Genomic DNA, 21668 nt, shown 5'->3' with positions numbered 1-21668 from the left:
ATTTTTAATATTTTGCTGAAGTTATGTATCAAACAGGAGAAAAAACAGCAAAAAAATGCAGAAAATTGGATGAAGCCGCCGGCAAGAAGGCAGTGAAGCCGCTGACTTCCCTGTCATGTTCCAGAATATTCCAGTTTTGATCGTAGAAATTGAAGAACTTGGCGACCAAGCAAAATACAGCCAAGCCGCCGGCTTCACACTGAAGCCGACGGCTTAATTAACACGGTTTAATCTTCGTGCTGTCCAAGATCAAGCTAAATTTAGAAGATATTCTCACCTTGATCGAAAGAAGTCAAGCCGCCGGCTTTACACTGAAGCCGTCGGCTTAAGTTATACGGAAAGATACGACGTATGCTTCAAGTTCAAGTTTTACGTAGGCCCCAATCTAAGTCAAGGGAAGCCGCCGGCTTCCCATCCAAGCCGCCGACTTGGGTTAGCGGTTTCAGAAACTACAAATAGAGGCCTTTAGTGTCAGTTTTATGCAGTTTAGAACGTTTGTACTCTGCATTCAGAGGAAAAATACGAATTAGTTAGGGTTTTGCTTATTTCAAACATTCAAGTTATTCAATTGAGCATTTGTTTTTCAATTCCTTTTATGTCGGTATGAATTCTTCCATTACTTCTCGTCTTTTATTTGTTTTTACTTTAGTTATGGGCTAATTACCTTACATATGCTTGAACTATGTTACACCTTTTGAACATTGCTTGATGCCGTCGCTGGTGGTTCAACTCTTTCTAAAACTCCTGATACAACAATTAATTTCTGATTTAGCCTTTCAGTCACATGATTGGTATCAAGCAAATAATAATCAACGGAAAAAATAAAATTGAAGATAAGAAAGAAATAACTACATTACAAGGTAAAATAGAAATCCTAGAAAAAGAGCTAAAATAATTAAAAGAAAAATCAATTTTAGAAAATGTCTCTCACATCTCGCACAAAGAAATTATAAGTAAAGGATTAGCAGATATGATCCAAGGATTGATATCGGCTAAAAAGTCACGTTTTTACCCTCGATATTAGCCCCATTTATGATAAAGTAATTGAATTTATCATATAAATAAGCATTTATTTGCTTTATTTGGTAGATTATATCATTACAAAGGCTATGTTTCAAGAATCACTAAAAACAGATGAAAAACAAGCAAAATCGGCTAAGACGATTAACTCGCGTTTAAATAACTTATTTTATAAATTTTGGAAAAGTTTATTTACTTAATCTCATGTTGTAGGATATTTAATTACGAACGCGTGGGCGCAAGAATCATCAAAAACGGAGCTAAAACGAAGATTCTAGAGCGAAAACGGTGAAAGACAAGTTACGATCCAGCAAACGGCTTGCCAAATGGCTTGCCATAAGGAAAAACGGCCTGCCGGCAAACGGGCACCAAAAACGGCTTGCCTTGGCAAATGGGCATCGAAAACGGCCTTGGCAAACGGCTTGCCGAACGGCTTGTCAAACGGCCTGCTAGGGGTTTTTCAGCCATTTAATTACAATTTTGCCACCAAGCATTTCCTATAAATGGGGGTTTCATCCCACCATTTCAACACACACCATTCTTCACTTCTCTCTCTAAATATCTCTCTGTACTCGCTCTCTAGTGACCTATAGGAGATTAGTTCTCTCTCTACTTTCTCTCTCTAGATTCTAGAGAGAGAAAAGTACAGAGATTAGGAAAATAATTATCTCTCTATTGTCGCTCTCTAGTGATTAATAGGAGAATAGTATGTAGTTAGTAGTATAAGCTTTTAAGCATTGTAACGATATGGATATTATGAAGAAATACAAGTGTTATTCTGCCGACATTATTCGGTAATATATGTCCTTTCTTTTATTAATTTATTATAATATTCTTGTTCGATGCTTGTGATTTATTAATATTAGAAATGCTTGTTGCCATGATGTGTGAGTAATTGCTTTATTGTTTGCCATGATTTAATAATTTTAGTTAAGGATAATTATCGTTTCGTACTCGCTTTCTGTCTATGATATTAAACCTCGTTATTATCGTCCTTCCACCAATAAATGTGATTAAAACCTTTTATAAAGTCGACAATTATAAGGTAATTAATTATCTATATTTATACATTGGTCAAGGTATGAACCCATTGGAAATACTATAAAGTACATGGGGAATTACCGTAGGACCAGATCAAGACATTGGTCAAGAGTATAAGACTTGAGGAAATATTGTTGCTACAGTAGAGTATAATGTTGATGTACTATAGGACCACTTGAGCATTGTCAAGGTTAGAAGCTATGGAACCATTATAAGTCTAGTACATGGTGGATAACTAAGGGATTTACTGGGTAGATTTAAGTAAGGGTTGGTTTAAGTCATAAATGTGAGCTTAACGCACTACAATACAAACTAAGCTTATAAATCTTTAAGGATGACTGAGAACTATTAGATGTTCTAATTTTTCTACACTGTAAAGACCCGTCCTAATCCATCTGGACGAATACATTACATTTGGTTACATCGCGAGGTACTTGACCTCTATATGATACATTTTACAAACATTGCATTCGTTTTTCAAAAGACAAACTTTCTTCACATCGAAAGTTGACGGCATGCATACCATTTCATAATATATCCAACTATAATTGACTTAATAATAATCTTGATGAACTCAACGACTCGAATGCAATGTCTTTTGAGATATGTCATGAATGACTCCAAGTAATATCTCTAAAATGAGCAAAAGCACAACGGAAGATTTCTTTCATACTTGAGAATAAACATGCTTTAAAGTGTCAACCAAAAGGTTGGTGAGTTCATTAGTTTATCATAATCATTCATTTTCATCATTTTAATAGACCACAAGATTTCATTTCCATTCCTCATAAATACACATTTCATATCAGGCATTTCGTAAACTGCATAGAGATAAAAATCATTCATATGGTGAACGCTTGATAACCGAACTAACAGGATGCATATAGAATATCCCCATCACTCTGGGACTCTCATCAGATATGATAATCGAAGTACTAAAGCATTCGTAACCCGAATGGGACGTGTCAAGGTCCATAGATCTATCTTTAGGATTCGCGTCAATTAGGGGCCATTTCCCTAATTCTTAGGCTACCAAGCTAAAAAAGGGGCATATTCGATTCGATAATCCAACCATAGAATGTAGTTTCAATTACTTGTGTCTATTTCATAAAACATTTATAAAAGCAGCGCATGTATTCTTAGTCCCAAAAATATATATTGCAAAAGTATTTAAAAAGGGAGCAAATGAAACTCACCATACTGTATTTTGTAGTAAAAATACATATGACGACATTGAACAATGTATGGTTGGCCTCAGATTCACGAACCTATATCATTTATATATTTATTAACACGTAATATGGTAATCGAACGAATTTATATTATTAGTGATATACTTGTTATTTTAATAACTTATATGTTATATGTTTTAAATTTAGTGTTATGTACTAATTGTTAGTTGGTAAAATAATATTAATACTCGTAATTAAAAAGTTGTAATCTCTTTATAATGTTAATAATAAAGATATCAATAATGTCAATTCAAAATAATAAATAAATAAAATAGTTTTATTAATAATGTTATTTTTAATAAAAAAATAGTTTTAGTAAAAATGATAATTTTAACAATAATGATACTAAAATAAAAAGTTGTATTGTTTTTACAATAAAAATTATAGTTTTGATAATAACTCTTAATATTAATAATGCTTAATAATAATACTTGATAATAATTAATGTTAATAACAAAAATAATATTAATGATAATAATAGCTATAATATTGATAGTAATGATAATAATAATAATAATAGTAATAATAATAATAATAATAATAATAATAATAATAATAATAATAATAATAATAATAATAATAATAGTAATAATAATAATAATAATAATAATAATGTTAATAATATTAATAATAATAATAATAATAATAATAATAATAATAATAATAATAATAATAATAATAATAATAATAATAATAATAATAATAATAATAATAATAATAATAATAATAATAATAATATTGAGTAATAAATAAACTACCTCAAAGAAGTAGTCCTTAAAAATAATGCCCAAGTCCGGGTTTGAACCCGCGACGTCCCGCTAACCCGATAACGCCTTAACCAATACTCTATATGTTTCAAATCTGTTTAACTCGACATTCTGCTTCGTCATATTATCACGATCATCATCATTTTATAATCCCGATAATCATCTCATATCGTATATTATTATTATAATTCTCATATCATTCTTATCATTATTAATTTCAACATCATCATCGTTTGATCATCCATCATCAAAATCATCATTTATAATTATACGTTTAACACTACCATCGTCATTTTATCATAATCATAATCTAGTCATCATCATCATCTTTCTCATCATATCATCATCAAAATCATCATGATTATAATCATGATATCATTATAATCATCTTAACACCAACACTATCATCGTGACTCATTCTACCACTTCGTCATCATCATTTTCAAGATCATTACCATCCTTATATATGTATTTTCTATATCATACTATGGTCATCGAAAGAGATGTAAGCATAAGTATGGCAACAATAATCGATCTACTATGAGTATTTGAGTAGTAAACCGGCCAAACAGAAATAAATTATTTTCAGCCCAACATAACAAACACGGCCCAAGGTGAAAAGAAGGATCATGGCCCATCAATTACATTTGTGTTTTAATCCGGAACCAGGAACATAGCAGCCAGGTTATTTTATTTATATGTTATTTGGTTTATGTAAAGTAAGTGGGGTGTGAGTGTTGGCCAACTTTCCTTTTCTTTATTCATCGACTGAAACAGAAGTTACACATAAATAATTAAATACGTTCTATTAAATTGAAGGTGGGGTTTTTGGTTTAGTATGTCTGCCATTAATAAAAAGCATGTAATAGTTTTTGACCATAAATCATTCATAAATATTTCGAAGGTGAATGTTCTTGTTTTTGGCCAAACATTGACGGCCACACACAGCTGTAACAGTCTAGCAAGCTAATAATGGAGATGGTGATGATTTGTGGCGGTGGCAAGAGTGGTTCGATGGTTGTGGCTATAGAAACAGAAAATTATTTGGAGAGATAGAGAGAATGAAAGAGAGGGAGAGTGGCGATTAGTGGTGGTTTTTCTTGGTATTTGGTATTCGAACAGGAAATAACAAGCACTTGATTCAGCTGTTTTCAGTTGTAAAGGAAACATAAACATAGCTTTAAAAGGAAGTTTATATATGGTGTTTTGATCGGTTTGAAAATAGAAAAGTACCTGCAGCAGTAACAGTGATGAATGAATCGAAGGTGGCGGTTTGATCATGATGGTGTTGGCTTAGTGTGATGTTTTGTGTTGATCGAATAAGATAGGAAAACAGAAGGCAGTTTGGTGAAGGTAACCAAATAGTGATGGTTGTAGTTGTTGCAAGGTGTATCGATGTAGGTATGTTTATTGTCATTCTGCAGTACATCATAGATGGGTATAAATATACTTCATGTAAAACCCTACTAGATATACAATATAAAAGGGCTAAGCCCGATACAAAAGACAGTAGTTTAGTAACGAAGGTTTCATGGTTGATGAAGGATGGGGATGTTCTACAGTGGTTGTCGATGATCAATCAAAGTGGCGAGGTGGTGAGTGTTATGAGTGAAAAAGAACCCAACAGAAGATGGTGGAATGGAGGTTGAAGATGTGGTGGTTCTTTAGTGGTAATGGTGATTAAGGGATGTTCCGGTGGCGATTATCAAAGAAGGTGATGATTTTCGATTAGAAACAGAGATTAAAAGACATAGATGGTTTTGTGAAGTTGGTGGATGGTTGAAATGATCAAGTGGCATACAAATATATATCATCTAATCTATATTTAATTAATGTAATAGAATACTAATAGAAAGAAAATTGCATTTAAACTAAATTAATAAAATAATATATAGCAGCCTCCATATTGACTCTTGTGCCGACAGTCTAACATGGGTAATATTTCGGGCTCCGTTGTTTACTCAGTGGCGAATAAAAGTGTTCAGAAAAATCTCATATTTTTAAATTAACTATATTTATTTATTTTGGTCATTATGGTATAAAATTCAATCATAAATTATTAAATAAAAATTACATTAATTATTCACTCCCAACCCTAAATAAAATATGAAAAGTTTTAAAATTCAACAAATAGTTTCTAAATATATTTTAAATAAGCCTATAATTTATAAAACTCATTTTCGGATCCCCGTTTATTTTAAAATAATATAAGTTTGAATTTAAGTTGTGTAATACCCAGCGAATGATGAACAAGTGCTACTATAGTTTACTAAATGAATTCGAAGCCAAATATATATATTCGATATACTTTATGTATATAGATTTATTTCAACAATAAATTTTATTATTAATTACATAATTTTTCATACTTATTTCTAACGGTTAAGTTGTATATTATTTTACATATTTACTTATAATAATAATTTCATACAACGATTAATAACATTTATTATGTACATTTATTTATTTATATTTATATACATATCTACTCACAAATAGTTGTTCGTGAATCGTCGAAAATGGTCGAAGTTAAATGAATATTGTAATGCCCCGTACAAAACCATCGTGTACGAATCATCAACAGCAGGATCATTACAAGGTTAAACACTATATGCGTTTTCAAAACAAGTTTGCATTCATGATAAAAGGTGACGTCATAACCAACGTCAAATGTTTTACATCAAAAGTATGCCTCAATGAACAGAAGCAATTAGAAATAGTACGTGACCCTCAGGTCGGTACAAATCATAGTTCAAAAGTAATTAAGTTTGAATGCAAGACAAAGTAGTTCATGCTGTGACATCTCTAAAGCAGTGGGTGTCTACAGCAAGACTAGTACACAGCGGAAGCAACCTTAAGCACCTGAGAAAAACAAGCTTAGAAACGTCAACACAAAGGTTGATGAGCTAAAGTTTAAGTATAACAGTATGTAAGGTAGGCCACGAGATTTCAGTGCTACAAAGAGCGTTTCAAAACAGTATGATAAATATATGATTAACCGTGGGCACTTGGTAACTAACTTAACATTTATACCCCCTGAAAGTACACTTGACAAGTGCCTATGTATACGAAGTATTAAACACTCGTTAAATGCTAGCGTGACTAGCCCGAGTGGGGATGTCAAACCCTATGGATCCATATCTAAGATTCGCGTTCACCGGTTCAAAAACCAATGACTAAACGTTACCGAGATAAAGGGAATGTTTATGCCGTTGTATAACCCACACATATATAAAGTTTAAGTACTCGTGCCTAGTATGTAAAACGTAAAATGCGCATGTATTCTTAGTTCCCAAAATAGTTAAAGTAAAAAGGGATGCTATAACTCACAGTGGTAAAGTAGTGGTAAAGTCGAGTCGGGAAATAAGCAAGTACGTAGGTCCGGAAAGTCCTCAACCTAAGTCAAATAGTACTAAGTCAGTAAATCGTCCCAATAGGTTCAAATGTATGTAAATTAGGTCTTAAGGGTCATCATCATTCATCATCAAACAAAAGGTGTAAAGTAAGTTTCATTCATGAAAGAAGTTTAAAACAAGGTGAGACCACGGCCTCTATACCTACTGAAATAAGGTGAGACCAGTGGCCATGGCTCCGTATCTGATTCCTTTAGTTGTGGTAAAAAAATAAAAGAAGCAAACTCGTCTTGGTTTGACCGTGGCGGCGGTCTAAGTGCGAGTAGGTCAGAATTTTCAGCACAACGTTAAAAGGACATAGTGACGATCGGAGGGCCATAAATCCTAAACCGTAACTCGGATTAAGACGAGTCCTAAATGAAAAGTTATCTACTCGAACAGAGATAACTGAAAATTATCTTTACAGTAGCCCAGGTCGTACTTATCAGACCCAGAAATAGTAAAATAGTAGGTTCCGGGGTTTCTTGGTACTCGATGCTTATCACGGTTCTCATCCTTGATGCATATAGCTTCAACTGTACAACTTGTTGATGTGTTTACATCATCTTTACCAAGTTTTGACCATCATAACCTAAGTGTAAGTCAAAGATAAGTAGCACAACTCAATTAAGTGTTGTATGTAGTTTTGATGAACCAAGGTTACATCAAAGTCTTAGATTTAACACATACATGAACTATAAAAGTAATATTGAACTACAAACTTGAAAGTAAACTAACTAGTCAAGATCTTAAGATGTAGAACATAGTTCTTAGTTAGATCTTGAAGATCCAAGCCCCAAAAGTCTAGATCTAAAGTTATTAAGTTAAATCTAACACAAGTGTATGAAGTTATAACTAAAAAGTTATACTTCCATGTTCTTGAACTTTTAAAGTTAACTTTTGTTCAAGAAAAATGAGATCAAAGTTAACTAGTAACACTTGACCAACAACAACATGAATCATGAATTTAAAAAGTGCAAGAATGAAGTAAATAACTAAGTAAACAAGTAACTAGTTCATTGTTGTTCATACTTTAAAGATTCAAGCTAAAGTCTTAATCTTTAAGAAAGTAAACTTTAAGTTACAAACATGAATTACAAGTATGACTTTACAACACATGAACCTTAAATCTTTTAGGACATTATATATAGAACATAAACTAGGAAGTTTTGTTCTTGTTTGTTCTTGTAAATACAAGATAAAATGAAGAATCAAACTAAAGATTTTGATTCTTAAATACTAGTAAGTAATAACTAAAATAACAAGTAAGTAAACTACAACAAAGAACAAGTAACAAATTAACAACAAAAGAATGATGATGAGAGGTGTATATGTTTCGGTTTTTCAAAGAAAAGAAGGAGAAGAAGAAGCATTGTTACTTACAAAATTAGAGAGAAAAATGAGAGAAAGAAATGAGATGCAAGTTAGTATGTGTAAGAGTGAGGAAGTGAATGAGAGTATACAAGTAATATATTAACAAATTTTGAAAGCAAAAACCACTCCCCAAGGAGCCAAAGCCGACGGTTAGCTCAAGAAAAAGGGGGAAAGGATTAGTCCACAAGTCCATTGCATGTTAAAGGTTCTAAAGTTGGTTATATGAGGTGTTGTTATGGGAAAGATGTGTAACAAGGCAAGCAACTAGATTCCTTACAAGTTAGTTACACTAATTAAGTGTAAGTATTACTTGCATAAATAAAATGGGCTAATGAGTCCATTAAAGATGTAGGGTGGGCTTCTAGGTCCACTAATCATTAATCAAAGCCCAAGTTCAAAGTTTGTAGCAATTAAACAAATAAAGCCCATGTAATTAACCATTAACACTTGTTAATTAAAAATGATTAATAAAACTTAATCATGAATGTAAATGATATTTAAAAATATCATTCGTCAAAAGTTCATGTGTCACAAAGACGTTTCGGGCATTTTAAAGTCATGTATGATCAATCATGGTAACAAGTAAATGTATAACAATACATTCATTTAATCACAAGTATTATTAATAATTATTATTAATTAAACGTTGGAAAATCCAGGGTCGTTACATTACCCACCTGTTAAAGAAAATTTCGTCCCGAAATTTTAAGCTGAGGTAGATGGAGGAGTCGGGAAAAGGTGAGGATACTTCTGCATCATTTGATCCTCTCGCTCCCAAGTAAACTCAGGTCCTCGTTTGGCATTCCATCGTACTCGGACGATCGGAATCTTATTGCGTTTCAAAGTTTCGATCTCACGATCTATAATTTCAACAGGATCTTCCACGAAGTGGAGTTTGTCATCAATTGTAAGTTCTTCCAGTGGTATGATAAGTTCGGGTGCAGCAAGACACTTCTTCAAGTTTGACGCGTGGAAGGTAGGATGAACTGAGCTCAATTGTGCTGGTAGATCCAAACGGTAAGCAACGGGTCCAACACGTTCCAAGATTTCAAAAGGACCAATGTATCGTGGGTTTAACTTCCCACGTTTTCCAAAACGGATCACACCTTTCCAAGGTGCAACCTTCAACATTACACGGTCGCCCACATTGAATTCAAAGTCTTTACATTTAAGATCGGCATAACTATTTTGATGATCGTGGGCAGTCTTAAGTCTAGCTTGTATTTGAGCAATCTTCTCGATTGTTTCATGGACTACCTCGGGTCCGGTGATTTTCTTTTCGCCTACTTCGGCCCAACAAATAGGAGATCGGCACTTTCTGCCATACAATGCTTCAAAAGGTGCGGCATTAATACTCGAGTGATAACTATTGTTGTAAGAAAATTCAGCGAGTGGCAAATGCCTTTCCCATGCCTTTCCGAAATCAATGACACATGCACGCAACATGTCCTCCAAGGTCTGAATCGTACTTTCACTTTGCCCATCGGTATGTGGATGATAAGTAGTACTCATGTCGAGACGGGTTCCCATGGCTTCTTGAAAAGAACGCTAAAATCTAGAAGCAAAACGGGGATCACGATTTGAGATGATCAATAAAGGTACACCATGACGAGATACAACCTCTTTGATGTATAGTTGAGCAAGTCTCTCCATCGTATCCGTTTCCTTCATCGCTAGAAAGTGTGCAGATTTGGTAAGGCGGTCAACAATAACCCAAATAGTATCGTATCCGCCCACCGTCTTTGGTAACTTGGTGATGAAATCCATTGTTATCCTTTCCCACTTCCATTGCGGGATTTCCGGTTGTTGAAGTAACCCAGAAGGTCTTTGATGTTCGGCCTTTACTTTCGAACAAGTCAAACACTTACCAACATATGTAGCAACGTCCTTCTTAAGATTCGGCCACCAATACTATTCCTTAAGGTCGTGGTACATTTTGACCGCTCCAGGATGAATCGAATATCTCGATTTGTGTGCTTCATCAAGTATAAGGTTTCGTAGATCTCCATAAAGAGGTACCCAAATTCTTCCGTCATAACATCGGAGTCCAGACTCCCTAACCTCGAATCGGGAGATAAGAATGTTCAAATTTTCATGAGATATATTCTCCTCCTTGAGAGCCTCATCTTGGGCTACTCTGATCTGGCTGTTGAGGTTCGAATGGATGGTGATGTTCAGAGCCCTAACACGAAGAGGTGCCGTCCTCTCCTTTCGGCTTAAAGCGTTAGCTACAACATTGGCCTTGCCAGGGTGATAACGAATTCACAATCGTAGTCGTTCAATGTCTCGATCCATCGTCGCTGTCGCATATTCAGTTGCTCCTAATCGAAGATGTGCTGGAGACTCTTGTGATCGGTGAAGATAGTGCTCTTAGTTCCATAAAGATAGTAATCAAGTATATTTTCACGGGGTCAAGGTGAACCTACACTTGAGTGCATAAAGGGGTTAAGGACTAACAACATTCGGACCTCCGACGCTTAGTCGTGGATAACCCACGTCGGTATCGTTTCGAACCCGACAGGGTGGCCGATTTGAGAGTCCACCAACAACCTAGCATACGAGGTTGAGTGGCCCAAAGACATGAAGGTTTCATAGTTCAATACATACCTGAAAGTCGTAGAGAGATCGTAAGAAGCTTTGTTCGTACGATAGAGATTATAGGCTCACGATTTAGGGTTTTGGTAGAATCCCTTCCCTAATTAAATGCAATCTCATCCTTAACTAACTTTCGTTATTTAAGGAATAGAATCCGTATTGATTATACCGTACATTCTTCTAGAATATATCGGACCCATATGCAAGTATACGAAACTCGCATCAGATGGTATAGACGCATAGTGTGCAACTATACCCGTGACACACGCCTTTGTGTGTGATTTAATGCCTTGGATGCGCATCCGCACAGCCTTGCGGATATGCGTATCATTAAGTCCCCCCAGTTCGATGTTATATACAAATGAAATAAAGTGTATGACGTCAAAATAGCAAGAAATAATGGATACACAATTGAGCTTTGAAAATTCGCTAAATCAGATAAGCATGCTTAATAGTGCCAATATAAGTATTAGTCAGATTTCAATTATAACCGGACAGCTCTATGAGAGTATTTAAATATATTTGCGTAACCGGATACTGTTGTAGCATTTAATGCAATGTATGCGTGCAGTCACCAGCATGTCTTTTCGGCTGCAATACCACTTACCGAGGTGACAACTGTCACTGTTTACTGAAAAGGTAATGATGGTAATTATGCAACCGCCTGTTGATTCTAACGTGCACCGGACCTCTTAACAAGGTAATTAGCCTTAGATTGATACACGTGTACGGCTGTCATTATACCCGCGTTGCCTTTTAAGTCTTCAAATTTGCTCTATAAATAGCCTTTTGGCTTTTTCATATCTCACCATCTTTTTCCTTTTCGAGACAATCTTCTCTGGTCATCTTCTCTGCCAACACTTTGAAAAAGGTATATCTTATATTTTTATGCTTTTGCATATTGCATCCCTAACACGTGGTTTTGACCATTCGTACTACAGATGAAGTTGGAATCAAACACGCCCAACCCGACTGTCGACTGGGGTAACCAGTCAATTTCACCAGCCAGCCGGTCAGATTTACTACCGTCATTGTATCATACACTCGGTACAGCGGGATGTTGTAACCAAAAAAGGTTACCTGGCGAAGGTATGAATTTCATCCGACGACCGTTCAATTTTCCTGAAACATTATGGCATTTATATGCCATGTTTATTATTTTTGCAGGTCCAAGCTGTTCAGCTCCGCCATCAAAGCGTGTATGTACCAAACCAGAAGATCTTTCTCAATTAATTCCGAATGTCGACGAACTCCTGAAGGTGTCCCTACCAGCATTCGCCCAACAATTTTCTTTCCTTCAATTGTGTGCTGTGATGATCGCACCAAATCCATATGGATGAAAATGTCATTCATTGATTTCATTGCGAGGTATTTGACCTCTATATGATACGTTTTGTAAACATTGCATTCTTTTGAAAAGGCACACCATAAATGTATATTTAAATCAAAGGTTTTCGACATCTGATGATTTCTACATATAGACAATCATCGTATATAATAGTTTACAATAGTACTTCCGTTGACAATGCAGTTAAAATAAGGTACATGGTGATGACTTGGTGAATGCAACGTTTTCTTGAAAAATATGCCATGTAAGACTCCATGCATATAGCTTGTCTATCATATAAGCAAACAGCGGAAGGCTTCTAGGGAACCTGAGAATAAACATGCTAACAAGTGTCAACACAAAGGTTGGTGAGTTCATAGTTTTAGTATTGCGCATAATCTATATATAAAAGTGGATCACAAGATTTCCGTTGTTTCATCCAGAAACGTTTATCAAAATGTTCTACAAAATTGAGCACCCTGGTAACTAAACTTAACGTATATATAATTTATACCCTTTGTATAATCATCTTAATAATACACGCAAACTAACGTGTACGCTTCTCAAATAGCATACGTCCGTTAAAAGGCTAGTGCTCTAGCTCGGACGGGGATATCAAGCCCTATGGATCCATATACAACTACTCGCGCCCACCAGTTCTTATAACCGGTAGTTACTAGTTACCAAAGCTAAGGGATTTTTGGTTCAAACTCGGTGTAGAATTTAGTATGTACTTGTATCCATTGCGTTTAAAATAAAGTGCATGTATTCTCAGCCCAAAAATATAGATTTCAAAAGCAATTAAAAAGGGAGCAAATGAAACTCACGAAAAATCAGTTTTAGTATATGTATTCATTTCATAAAAACAGTTATAAAAGTAGCGCATGTATTCTCAGCCCAAAAATATATATTGCAAAAGCATTTAAAAAGGGAGCAAATGAAACTCACCTTAGCAGCACATATAGTTGTTCATCGTATTGTGACCGAAACTCGGAATATCAAATAATCGTAGTTCTCAACCTAGAGAACATATGTTGGTCAATAAATATCTATCAACCTAGGTCAGGTCATAGTGTATCATAATCCTAATGCTCGAGATCGACATACAAAAGTTATCCAAAGTCGTTTCAAAAGTCACTTTTGACAATAGTTTAACAAAACGAGACTTACCTTATATAAGGATTCATTTACTCGGTTGGTAATATTCAAAAATTCAATTTATCAATCTTATAAACAAGTTGTTTAAATCTTAATTGCAGATTCAAAAGCAATTCCAATTAAAGTCAATCATAATTCAGTTGATCATATCTTTTAATCCGTTCATCGAAACTATTCGATATCTAAATGAAAAGTTATCGATTTTTCGTTAGCTTCCCAAAAACATGTATATCATATACCTTTTACCAGTAATATATGTATTTAATTTTTGATTGATTATAAACAGTTTAACGACGAAATTTAGTATACAAGCATGTATAAATATATACACTCGAGCACTAGTATGTATACACTATTAATTTATAAAAGATAAAATATGAGTGCTTACGTATCAATATTGAGATTCAATATTGTAGAAAAGTACGTAGATGCAACAGAGATGATAAACACTAGGTTTGATTCACAAATATACCCCCGAACATTACCCATAACCTCCTTGGCAATAACCCATTATTTCCTTAGCTCTAGCTTGCTCGAAAACTCGTTTTGAAATCATTTGGTCATCACTCCGTCGTAATATTTTATGTATAAATAATACTAATAATAATAATCATAGGATTATTAATAATAATAATAATAATAATAATAATAATAATAATAATAATATTAATAATAATAATAATAATAATAATAATATTAATAATAATAATAATAATAATAATAATAATAATAAAAATAATAATAATAATAATAATAATAATAATAATAATAATAATAATAATAATAATAATAATAATAATAACAATATAAGTAGAGAGGATAGAGAAAAATATGGATAAATTCGGCCAGAAACCTGGGCTATTTATAGAAGAATTCTGATTTCTGACCCCCATGCGATCGCATGGGTTTTGTGCCTATATGCCATGCGATCGCATGGCCCTCTGATCCAGCTCACAAACTTTTGTTTTCTTGTTTGTTGACATAATATTTAATTATATTATATATATATATATATATATATATATATATATATATATATAATTTATATAATTAATTATATATTATATTAAATTCATGTGCATAGTTAACTTGTAATTTTTGTCCCGATAAGTCGTACGTCGTCACTCGACTTAAATCCCGGTTCCGGTTTTTCGAACGCATTTTCGTACGCTGAGAAAACTAGTACTTTACATTTTGTGACACGTACCTTTGTCAAAAATTAGTCTTAAATTAATGTAAAATTAACCCACTCAAAGTGTAACTTAATCTTTTGAGTGTTTTGGTCATTTACTTTTATAAATCAAAGTTTCATTATTTAATCAAGTATATTCAAATCCAAAATGTTTTATATCTAGTTAAATATTATATTTAATAATATTACTAAATATATATTTTCAATATTGATAAACACGTTTTAAAATACACATCGCAAGTTATTCATGTATCCAATTCTAACAGTTAATATTCCTTATTATTGTATGTGTCCAAATTACGTTATTTAAACAAACAATTTACCATTTATTCCGAATACCGTTAAAATGAATGATTTCTCAAATCAACGTGGACCTCACCATAGAGACCCGTAATAATATCATAATCATTAAAAGACCTGATAAATATACTTTAATTCAATCGTTTAGCATTATCTTTTAACTCCATAGTTAAATATATCAATCAGATAATCAAACCAATTAGGTTAATGCACAGTATCATATACGCAACACTTTGATACGTTTTCAAGTTATAGTATATACATATGTATCTATTTTCATATAATCGTTCGCGAATCGTTGAGAACAATCGAAGAGTATTTGAATAGTTCAAGAATTTTGAGATTTAACTTCATGAACTTTGTTTATCGTGTCGAAAACATTAATCATACAAGATTAAGTTTAAATTTGGTCAGAATTTTCCGGGTCATCACAGTACCTACCCGTTAAAAAAATTTCGTCCAGAAATTTGAGTGAGGTCGTCGTGGCTAATAATAAAAATGTTTTCATGATGAATATGAGTCGATAAATAGAGTTTTATTACCGTTTGAATAATGTGGATAAAACAATCCAATTACTCTAAGCGTATGAGAGAAGTTATCGTAATCGAGTGAAATGGAGAATAGAGATGTGTCTTATCTCTTGACGTGGTAACGATTGATTTCCGGAATTTAAGGAATAGAAAATCTTCATAATCTAAATAAGATTTGATTCTTCGGGAATTAAGGAGATTTTACGTAATCTGCCTCGATTGCTATGTCTGGTCTTTTGCTATAAATTCTTCTGTTTCATTATTTTCACCACTCCTACATCTTCTTCCTCGCTTCATACTTTCACAACATTGTGAAAATGCTTCATCCAGTTTTGATTCTTGATATTATTCTGACTACCACCACAATCATCCTTCTATTCCAACTCCCACCGGAGGAATCTGTTTACTTTTACTTCGCTCTTGGGGTAGTGGTTTTCATAATCCTTCCTTGCATTTGTCTTTCCATAATTATTGACATCTACGGTTAATGATCTCTTCTATTTGCTGTGATTTATACTCCTCTTTATATTTAGAAGATGTGTTATTGTTTTCTCTTCTCGACCTTAAGGTAAGCGGATAATGGTCCAGAATTCGTAGGTACGAAGTTTTGAATAAACATAGTTAATGTTCTGAGAAGGAATTCGTAATGGCACGATCTTGATTTGGTAAATTACCAAAATATCTGAAAAGATAGAACTATTAAGAAGATATGTTCTTAATATGTTTGGAAATTGGGTAGAATGTAAGATTCGTGTAAATGGTACATGATAACGGTATGTTCTGTGAATCATCACATTCCATTAGAAACTCAACATGACTTACTGTAATATAATCACGTTGTCCTGGCGTCATTATATTATACTAATTCATGCTTCAGTTCCCAACACTACTTCAAAACATTCATATTTTAAACTTTAATTTTTCAGGATTTAGAAACTAACACAGTTTCTTTTATGATGTAACACAGATAGCATGAAGGAATGAATAATTTCAGATAATCACGAAATTATCCTCAGAAATATCGAGGATATTTATAATGAAAGATACGATGATATCTTAGAATATTCAAGATAAGATGATGATGAAGAATATTATCCGTAAGGGTTTTAGAGTAAGGAGTAAGGTATTCGTTAATGACTTCAGCAGACACTGAATCATTTGTATTCTTTGAAGGTAGGTTCAGTCTTTGTGATTTATCCACAGCCTCCTTCATACTTTGCCTAATCCGTTTTCCAGTTCCAAACATTCTCTTTTTCTCAGCTTTACCACCATACTATTCCTTATCATCAAACTTTTGACTGTTAAGGCCGTTTACAGTTTTTGCTACCTCATCAGCATTAATTATATATATATAATTTATATAATTAATTATATATTATATTAAATTCATGTGCATAGTTAACTTATAATTTTTGTCCCGATAAGTCGTACGTCGTCACTCGACTTAAGTCTCGGTTCCGGTTTTTCGAACGCATTTTCGTACGCTGAGAAAACTAGTACTTTACATTTTGTGACACGTACCTTTGTTAAAAATTAGTCTTAAATTAATGTAAAATTAACCCACTCAAAGTGTAACTTAATCTTTTGAGTGTTTTGGTCATTTACTTTTATAAATCAAAGTTTCATTATTTAATCAAGTATATTCAAATCCAAAACGTTTTAAATCTAGTTAAATATTATATTTAATCATATTATTAAATATATATTTTCAATATTGATAAACACGTTTTAAAATACACATCGCAAGTTATTCATGTATCCAATTCTAACAGTTAATATTCCTTATTATTGTATGTGTCCAAATTACGTTATTTAAACAAACAATTTACCATTTATTCCGGATACCGTTAAAATGAATGATTTCTCAAATCAACGTGGACCTCACCATAGAGACCCGTAATAATATCATAATCATTAAAAGACCTGATAAATATACTTTAATTCAATCGTTTAGCATTATCTTTTAACTCCATAGTTAAATATATCAATCAGATAATCAAACCAATTAGGTTAATGCACAGTATCATATACGCAACACTTTGATACGTTTTCAAGTTATAGTATATAGATATGTATCTATTTTCATATAATCGTTCGCGAATCGTTGAGAACAATCGAAGAGTATTTGAATAGTTCAAGAATTTTGAGATTTAACTTCATGAACTTTGTTTATCGTGTCGAAAACATTAATCATACAAGATTAAGTTTAAATTTGGTCAGAATTTTCCGGGTCATCACATGTGCCCCCCAATCATTGACTTAGAAGCTTTCATCTCTTTCTCCTACCGAGGAGCTATATATTGACACACAATCAACATTATTCAATTTTGCAAAGGATCTCAACCGCTTGCAACTAAAGTCCACCGCCCTTGCACATCCGTCTCAGCCATCACCTACAGAGGTTATGCTGCAACAGGAGAATGCCAAGCTTACTGTTCAACTTGCGGTTGCTGTGACTAAATTAATGTCATGATGTTCAAAAGGAATCAGGAGGAGGAGCGAATTAATGTCATGATGTTCAAAAGGAATCAGGAGGAGGAGCGAATTAATGTCATGATGTTCAAAAGGAATCAGGAGGAGGACCAGCACATGGCTGAGAAGGCTTTCATGGAGTCTGAGATTGCGGCCCTTTCTGCGAAGCTTAAGGAGGCAGAAAGCCATGTCGTGTTTCTGAATGAAAGCTTCATCGATTGGATTTCGGCACAGGAGTCCTGGGGCGCCAAACACGGTGTTATTAAAGCGCAACACGACATTCTCCGGTAGGGCATTCCGATAATTGTTCAACACGCTCTAGACTGCAAAGCGGTCAAGCAACATTTTGGTGCAGCCATGGTTGCTGCCCGCGCATATGAGCGTACCCTATTTTAGAATGTTATTTGTCAGGAGATGTGCGTACCTCCCGTAACTCCCCCTAATATTGCCGAATTGCTTGTTGATAGGGCCAAGGAAAAGTGTGATGAAGCTTGCTCCCAACTCCGACATATTCCAAACCCCCGCCTTGAAGCTCTTGTTAATGATCCCAGCGTCTCCTCTCAGGAGATAGTGTCCGACAAACTTGATTGAGTTTGTTAAGTCACCTTGGGTGGTTAATTACTACCACCCATGGTGGCTTACTTTTTGCCAGCGAGGGATGGGTCTTGCAGTCTCTGAGGTTTCGAATCCCTATAATATATTTTCTTTTTTCCGTTTACAGCGCGGTATACGTCTGATCGCTGCGTGCGAGGATGGCATATCCTCCTTAGTGTAGGGCAAACGTTCTCGCCAATTTCCACCCCCTTTTTATTTTTTATATTTAGCTTATATTAGGTTGAATTTTAGTATATATCCCGCTTTTATTCTAAACGGTTGATTTTACACTCTCCGATTGTAAATGATATCTTTTGATTTAATATAATTTATATTTCTATGACTTTTATGGTTAAGGTGCATTTATTATGTTTTTACGAAATCAAAATGGCGGTTATAATGATTTGTTACAATATGATGCATTCAATAACTCATATGTAGAATAAATGCCATAATTTCATGACGGGAGCGACCCTTCAATCATTTCATGATCTTTTTACTCTTGCGCCAACAACCCAATGTTGCACGCGTACTAAAGCAAACCAATGCTTATAATTTTTATACTCAAGACTTTTATAAAAAAAAATTTTATAAGTATGTGCGCATATACAATCCAATGTAACCTACTCGCACTATAGACAAACCAATGTCTATACTCAAGAGTCTTCCGGCCACGGCAATGTCCGGGTTATTCAAACAAGTAACCAAACTTGTAATTTATAGTCTAGACTGTGCAAGTCTCCGTCTTGCGCGGTGTACAAGCGTTTGAAACAACCCAATGTTTTACTACTGTAACCATTAAATATAGTATTAGTAACCAAACTAAACTATGCCACTTGAGACTCGGAGTGTGTCCCTGTGCAGCTTAAGGGGCATGCAATCAAGAAATGTAAAAATTTACAAGTTATTGGCTTAAATTGCATAATTCAATTTATTTCAAACATATGTTTTGATCAGCACTTAGCTGTCATGTTTACAATGGAAAAAAGAAAATTCACATGATAAAAACTTTAAACAGTTGTCTGGGGTGATCAATCCCTCTGTGAGTTTTTACATGTAGCACCGTTTCAGTGTATGCGCATGCCAAGTGCGCTTTTTTACTCTTCCATCCATACTTCCTACTCGATACGCCCCTGTATCGCTTACGCCAATAATCTTGTAAGGTCCTTCCCACTTAGGTCCGAGCTTACCCGTATCTTCTGCCTTGCTTGCTTCGTTTTTTCGCCATACCAAATCATCCAGTTGGAAAGATAATGGTTGAACGAGCTTGTTATAGTAGCTTGCGATTTTTTGCTTGTTAATTGCTTCTTTTATTGCTGCCATTTCTCTGCGCTCTTAAACTAAGTTTAGATTTTCACGCAGTTCTTCGCTGTTGCTACTTTCATCGAAGGAAGCAATGCGCATTGTTGGCACATTTATTTCGGCAGGTATTACGGCCTCGGACCCGTACACTAAACTGAAAGGTGTTTCGTTAGTTGCGCCTTTTGGAGTTGTGCAGTGCGCCCACAAAATGTTAGACATTTCGTCTATCCAACCCCTTTGGCACAATCCCAATCTTGCTTTGATTCCCAAAACGATATCCCGATTTGTAACCTCACACTGACCATTCGCCTGAGGGTGTGCGACTGACGTAAACGTTTGCTTTATATTCAATTCTTGGCACCAGTCACTAAAAGGGTTTTCGTTAAATTGCGTACCATTGTCGCTCATTATTTCATTTGGTATTCCAAACCGACAGACGATGTTTTCCCATACAAAATTTCGAATTTGCTTGCCCGAAATTGTCTTTAGTGGTTTGGCCTCTACCCATTTCGTGAAATAATCAATGGCCACTACCAGAAATTTTACACCCCCTGGTCCTGCGGGAAATGGCCCTACTATGTTGATTGCCCATTTGCAGAACGGCCATGGGGACGCAACCGGTATCATAGGATGTCGCGGAGCCTTACTTACTGGTGCATGAAGTTGACACGATTGACACTTGCGAATTACCTCTGCGGCATCTCTATACATTGACGGCCAGTAATATCCAAGCCGCATTATTTTAGAAGCGACTGTTTTGTGTCCTGAATGCAAAGCGCACATTCCCTCATGTACTTCCCGTATGATTGACTCCGCTTGAGTTGGATTGAGACACTGCAAATGAGGTCCCAGAAAAGACTTTCTGTATAGGACTCCCTTGTCTAACAGATACATTGGTGCTTTCATCTTAATCTTTCTTGATTCACTTGAATCTATCGGCAACGTACCTTTAGTTAGAAATTCTATTATTGGTGTCATCCAACTTCGCTCTTCTTCTTCAACCGCACCTGAAACACTATTCTCTTCAATAGATTTTTATCTTAACTTCCTCAACCCAAATTTCTTTCTTAAAATGACTGAATGTTAACGCGGCTAACTTGCTTAACGCATCCACCTTTTTGTTCAGCGTCCTTGAAATCTGAGTTATCTGGAACAAATCGAAGTCAACTGCTAACTCTTGCACTAGCCTCAAGTATTTTTGCATTGATTCATCATGTGCTTCGAATATTCCGTTAATTTGGTTTGCAACCAACTGCGAATCAATGTATACTGACAATTCTTTAACTTCCAGATGTTTTGCTACCCGCATCCCAGATAACAATGCTTCATATTCGGCTTCGTTATTTGTGACGGGGAAGCTGAATCGCAGTGC

The 21668-nt window shown here is 34.5% G+C and overlaps 1 protein-coding gene across 1 annotated transcript; it reads right to left on the bottom strand.

Annotated features, from left to right (window-relative positions):
• Positions 1-20329: 20329 nt before the first annotated feature.
• On the bottom strand, positions 20330-21202 carry LOC139888521 (uncharacterized). Its single transcript, XM_071871525.1, has 2 exons — positions 20831-21202; positions 20330-20635 (listed from the first exon to the last, which is right to left on the bottom strand). Exons 1-2 carry the CDS (start codon positions 21200-21202, stop codon positions 20330-20332), a joined length of 678 nt encoding a protein of 225 aa, XP_071727626.1.
• Positions 21203-21668: the final 466 nt, after the last annotated feature.

Source organism: Rutidosis leptorrhynchoides, chromosome 2, assembly GCF_046630445.1.
Source record: "Rutidosis leptorrhynchoides isolate AG116_Rl617_1_P2 chromosome 2, CSIRO_AGI_Rlap_v1, whole genome shotgun sequence".
NCBI lineage: Eukaryota > Viridiplantae > Streptophyta > Magnoliopsida > Asterales > Asteraceae > Rutidosis > Rutidosis leptorrhynchoides.
The sequence above is the reverse complement of the archived record's forward strand: the minus strand, read 5'-3'. Positions and strand labels throughout refer to the sequence as shown.

Excerpts from the sequence above, each read along its gene's own strand:
- LOC139888521 (XM_071871525.1), bottom strand. The coding sequence starts at position 21,202 with ATGAAAGCACCAATGTATCTGTTAGACAAGGGAGTCCTATACAGAAAG. Across the intron at positions 20,636-20,830 it reads CAGGGGGTGTAAAATTTCTG|CAAACGTTTACGTCAGTCGC; the intron begins GTAGTGGCCATT and ends TTGAATATAAAG.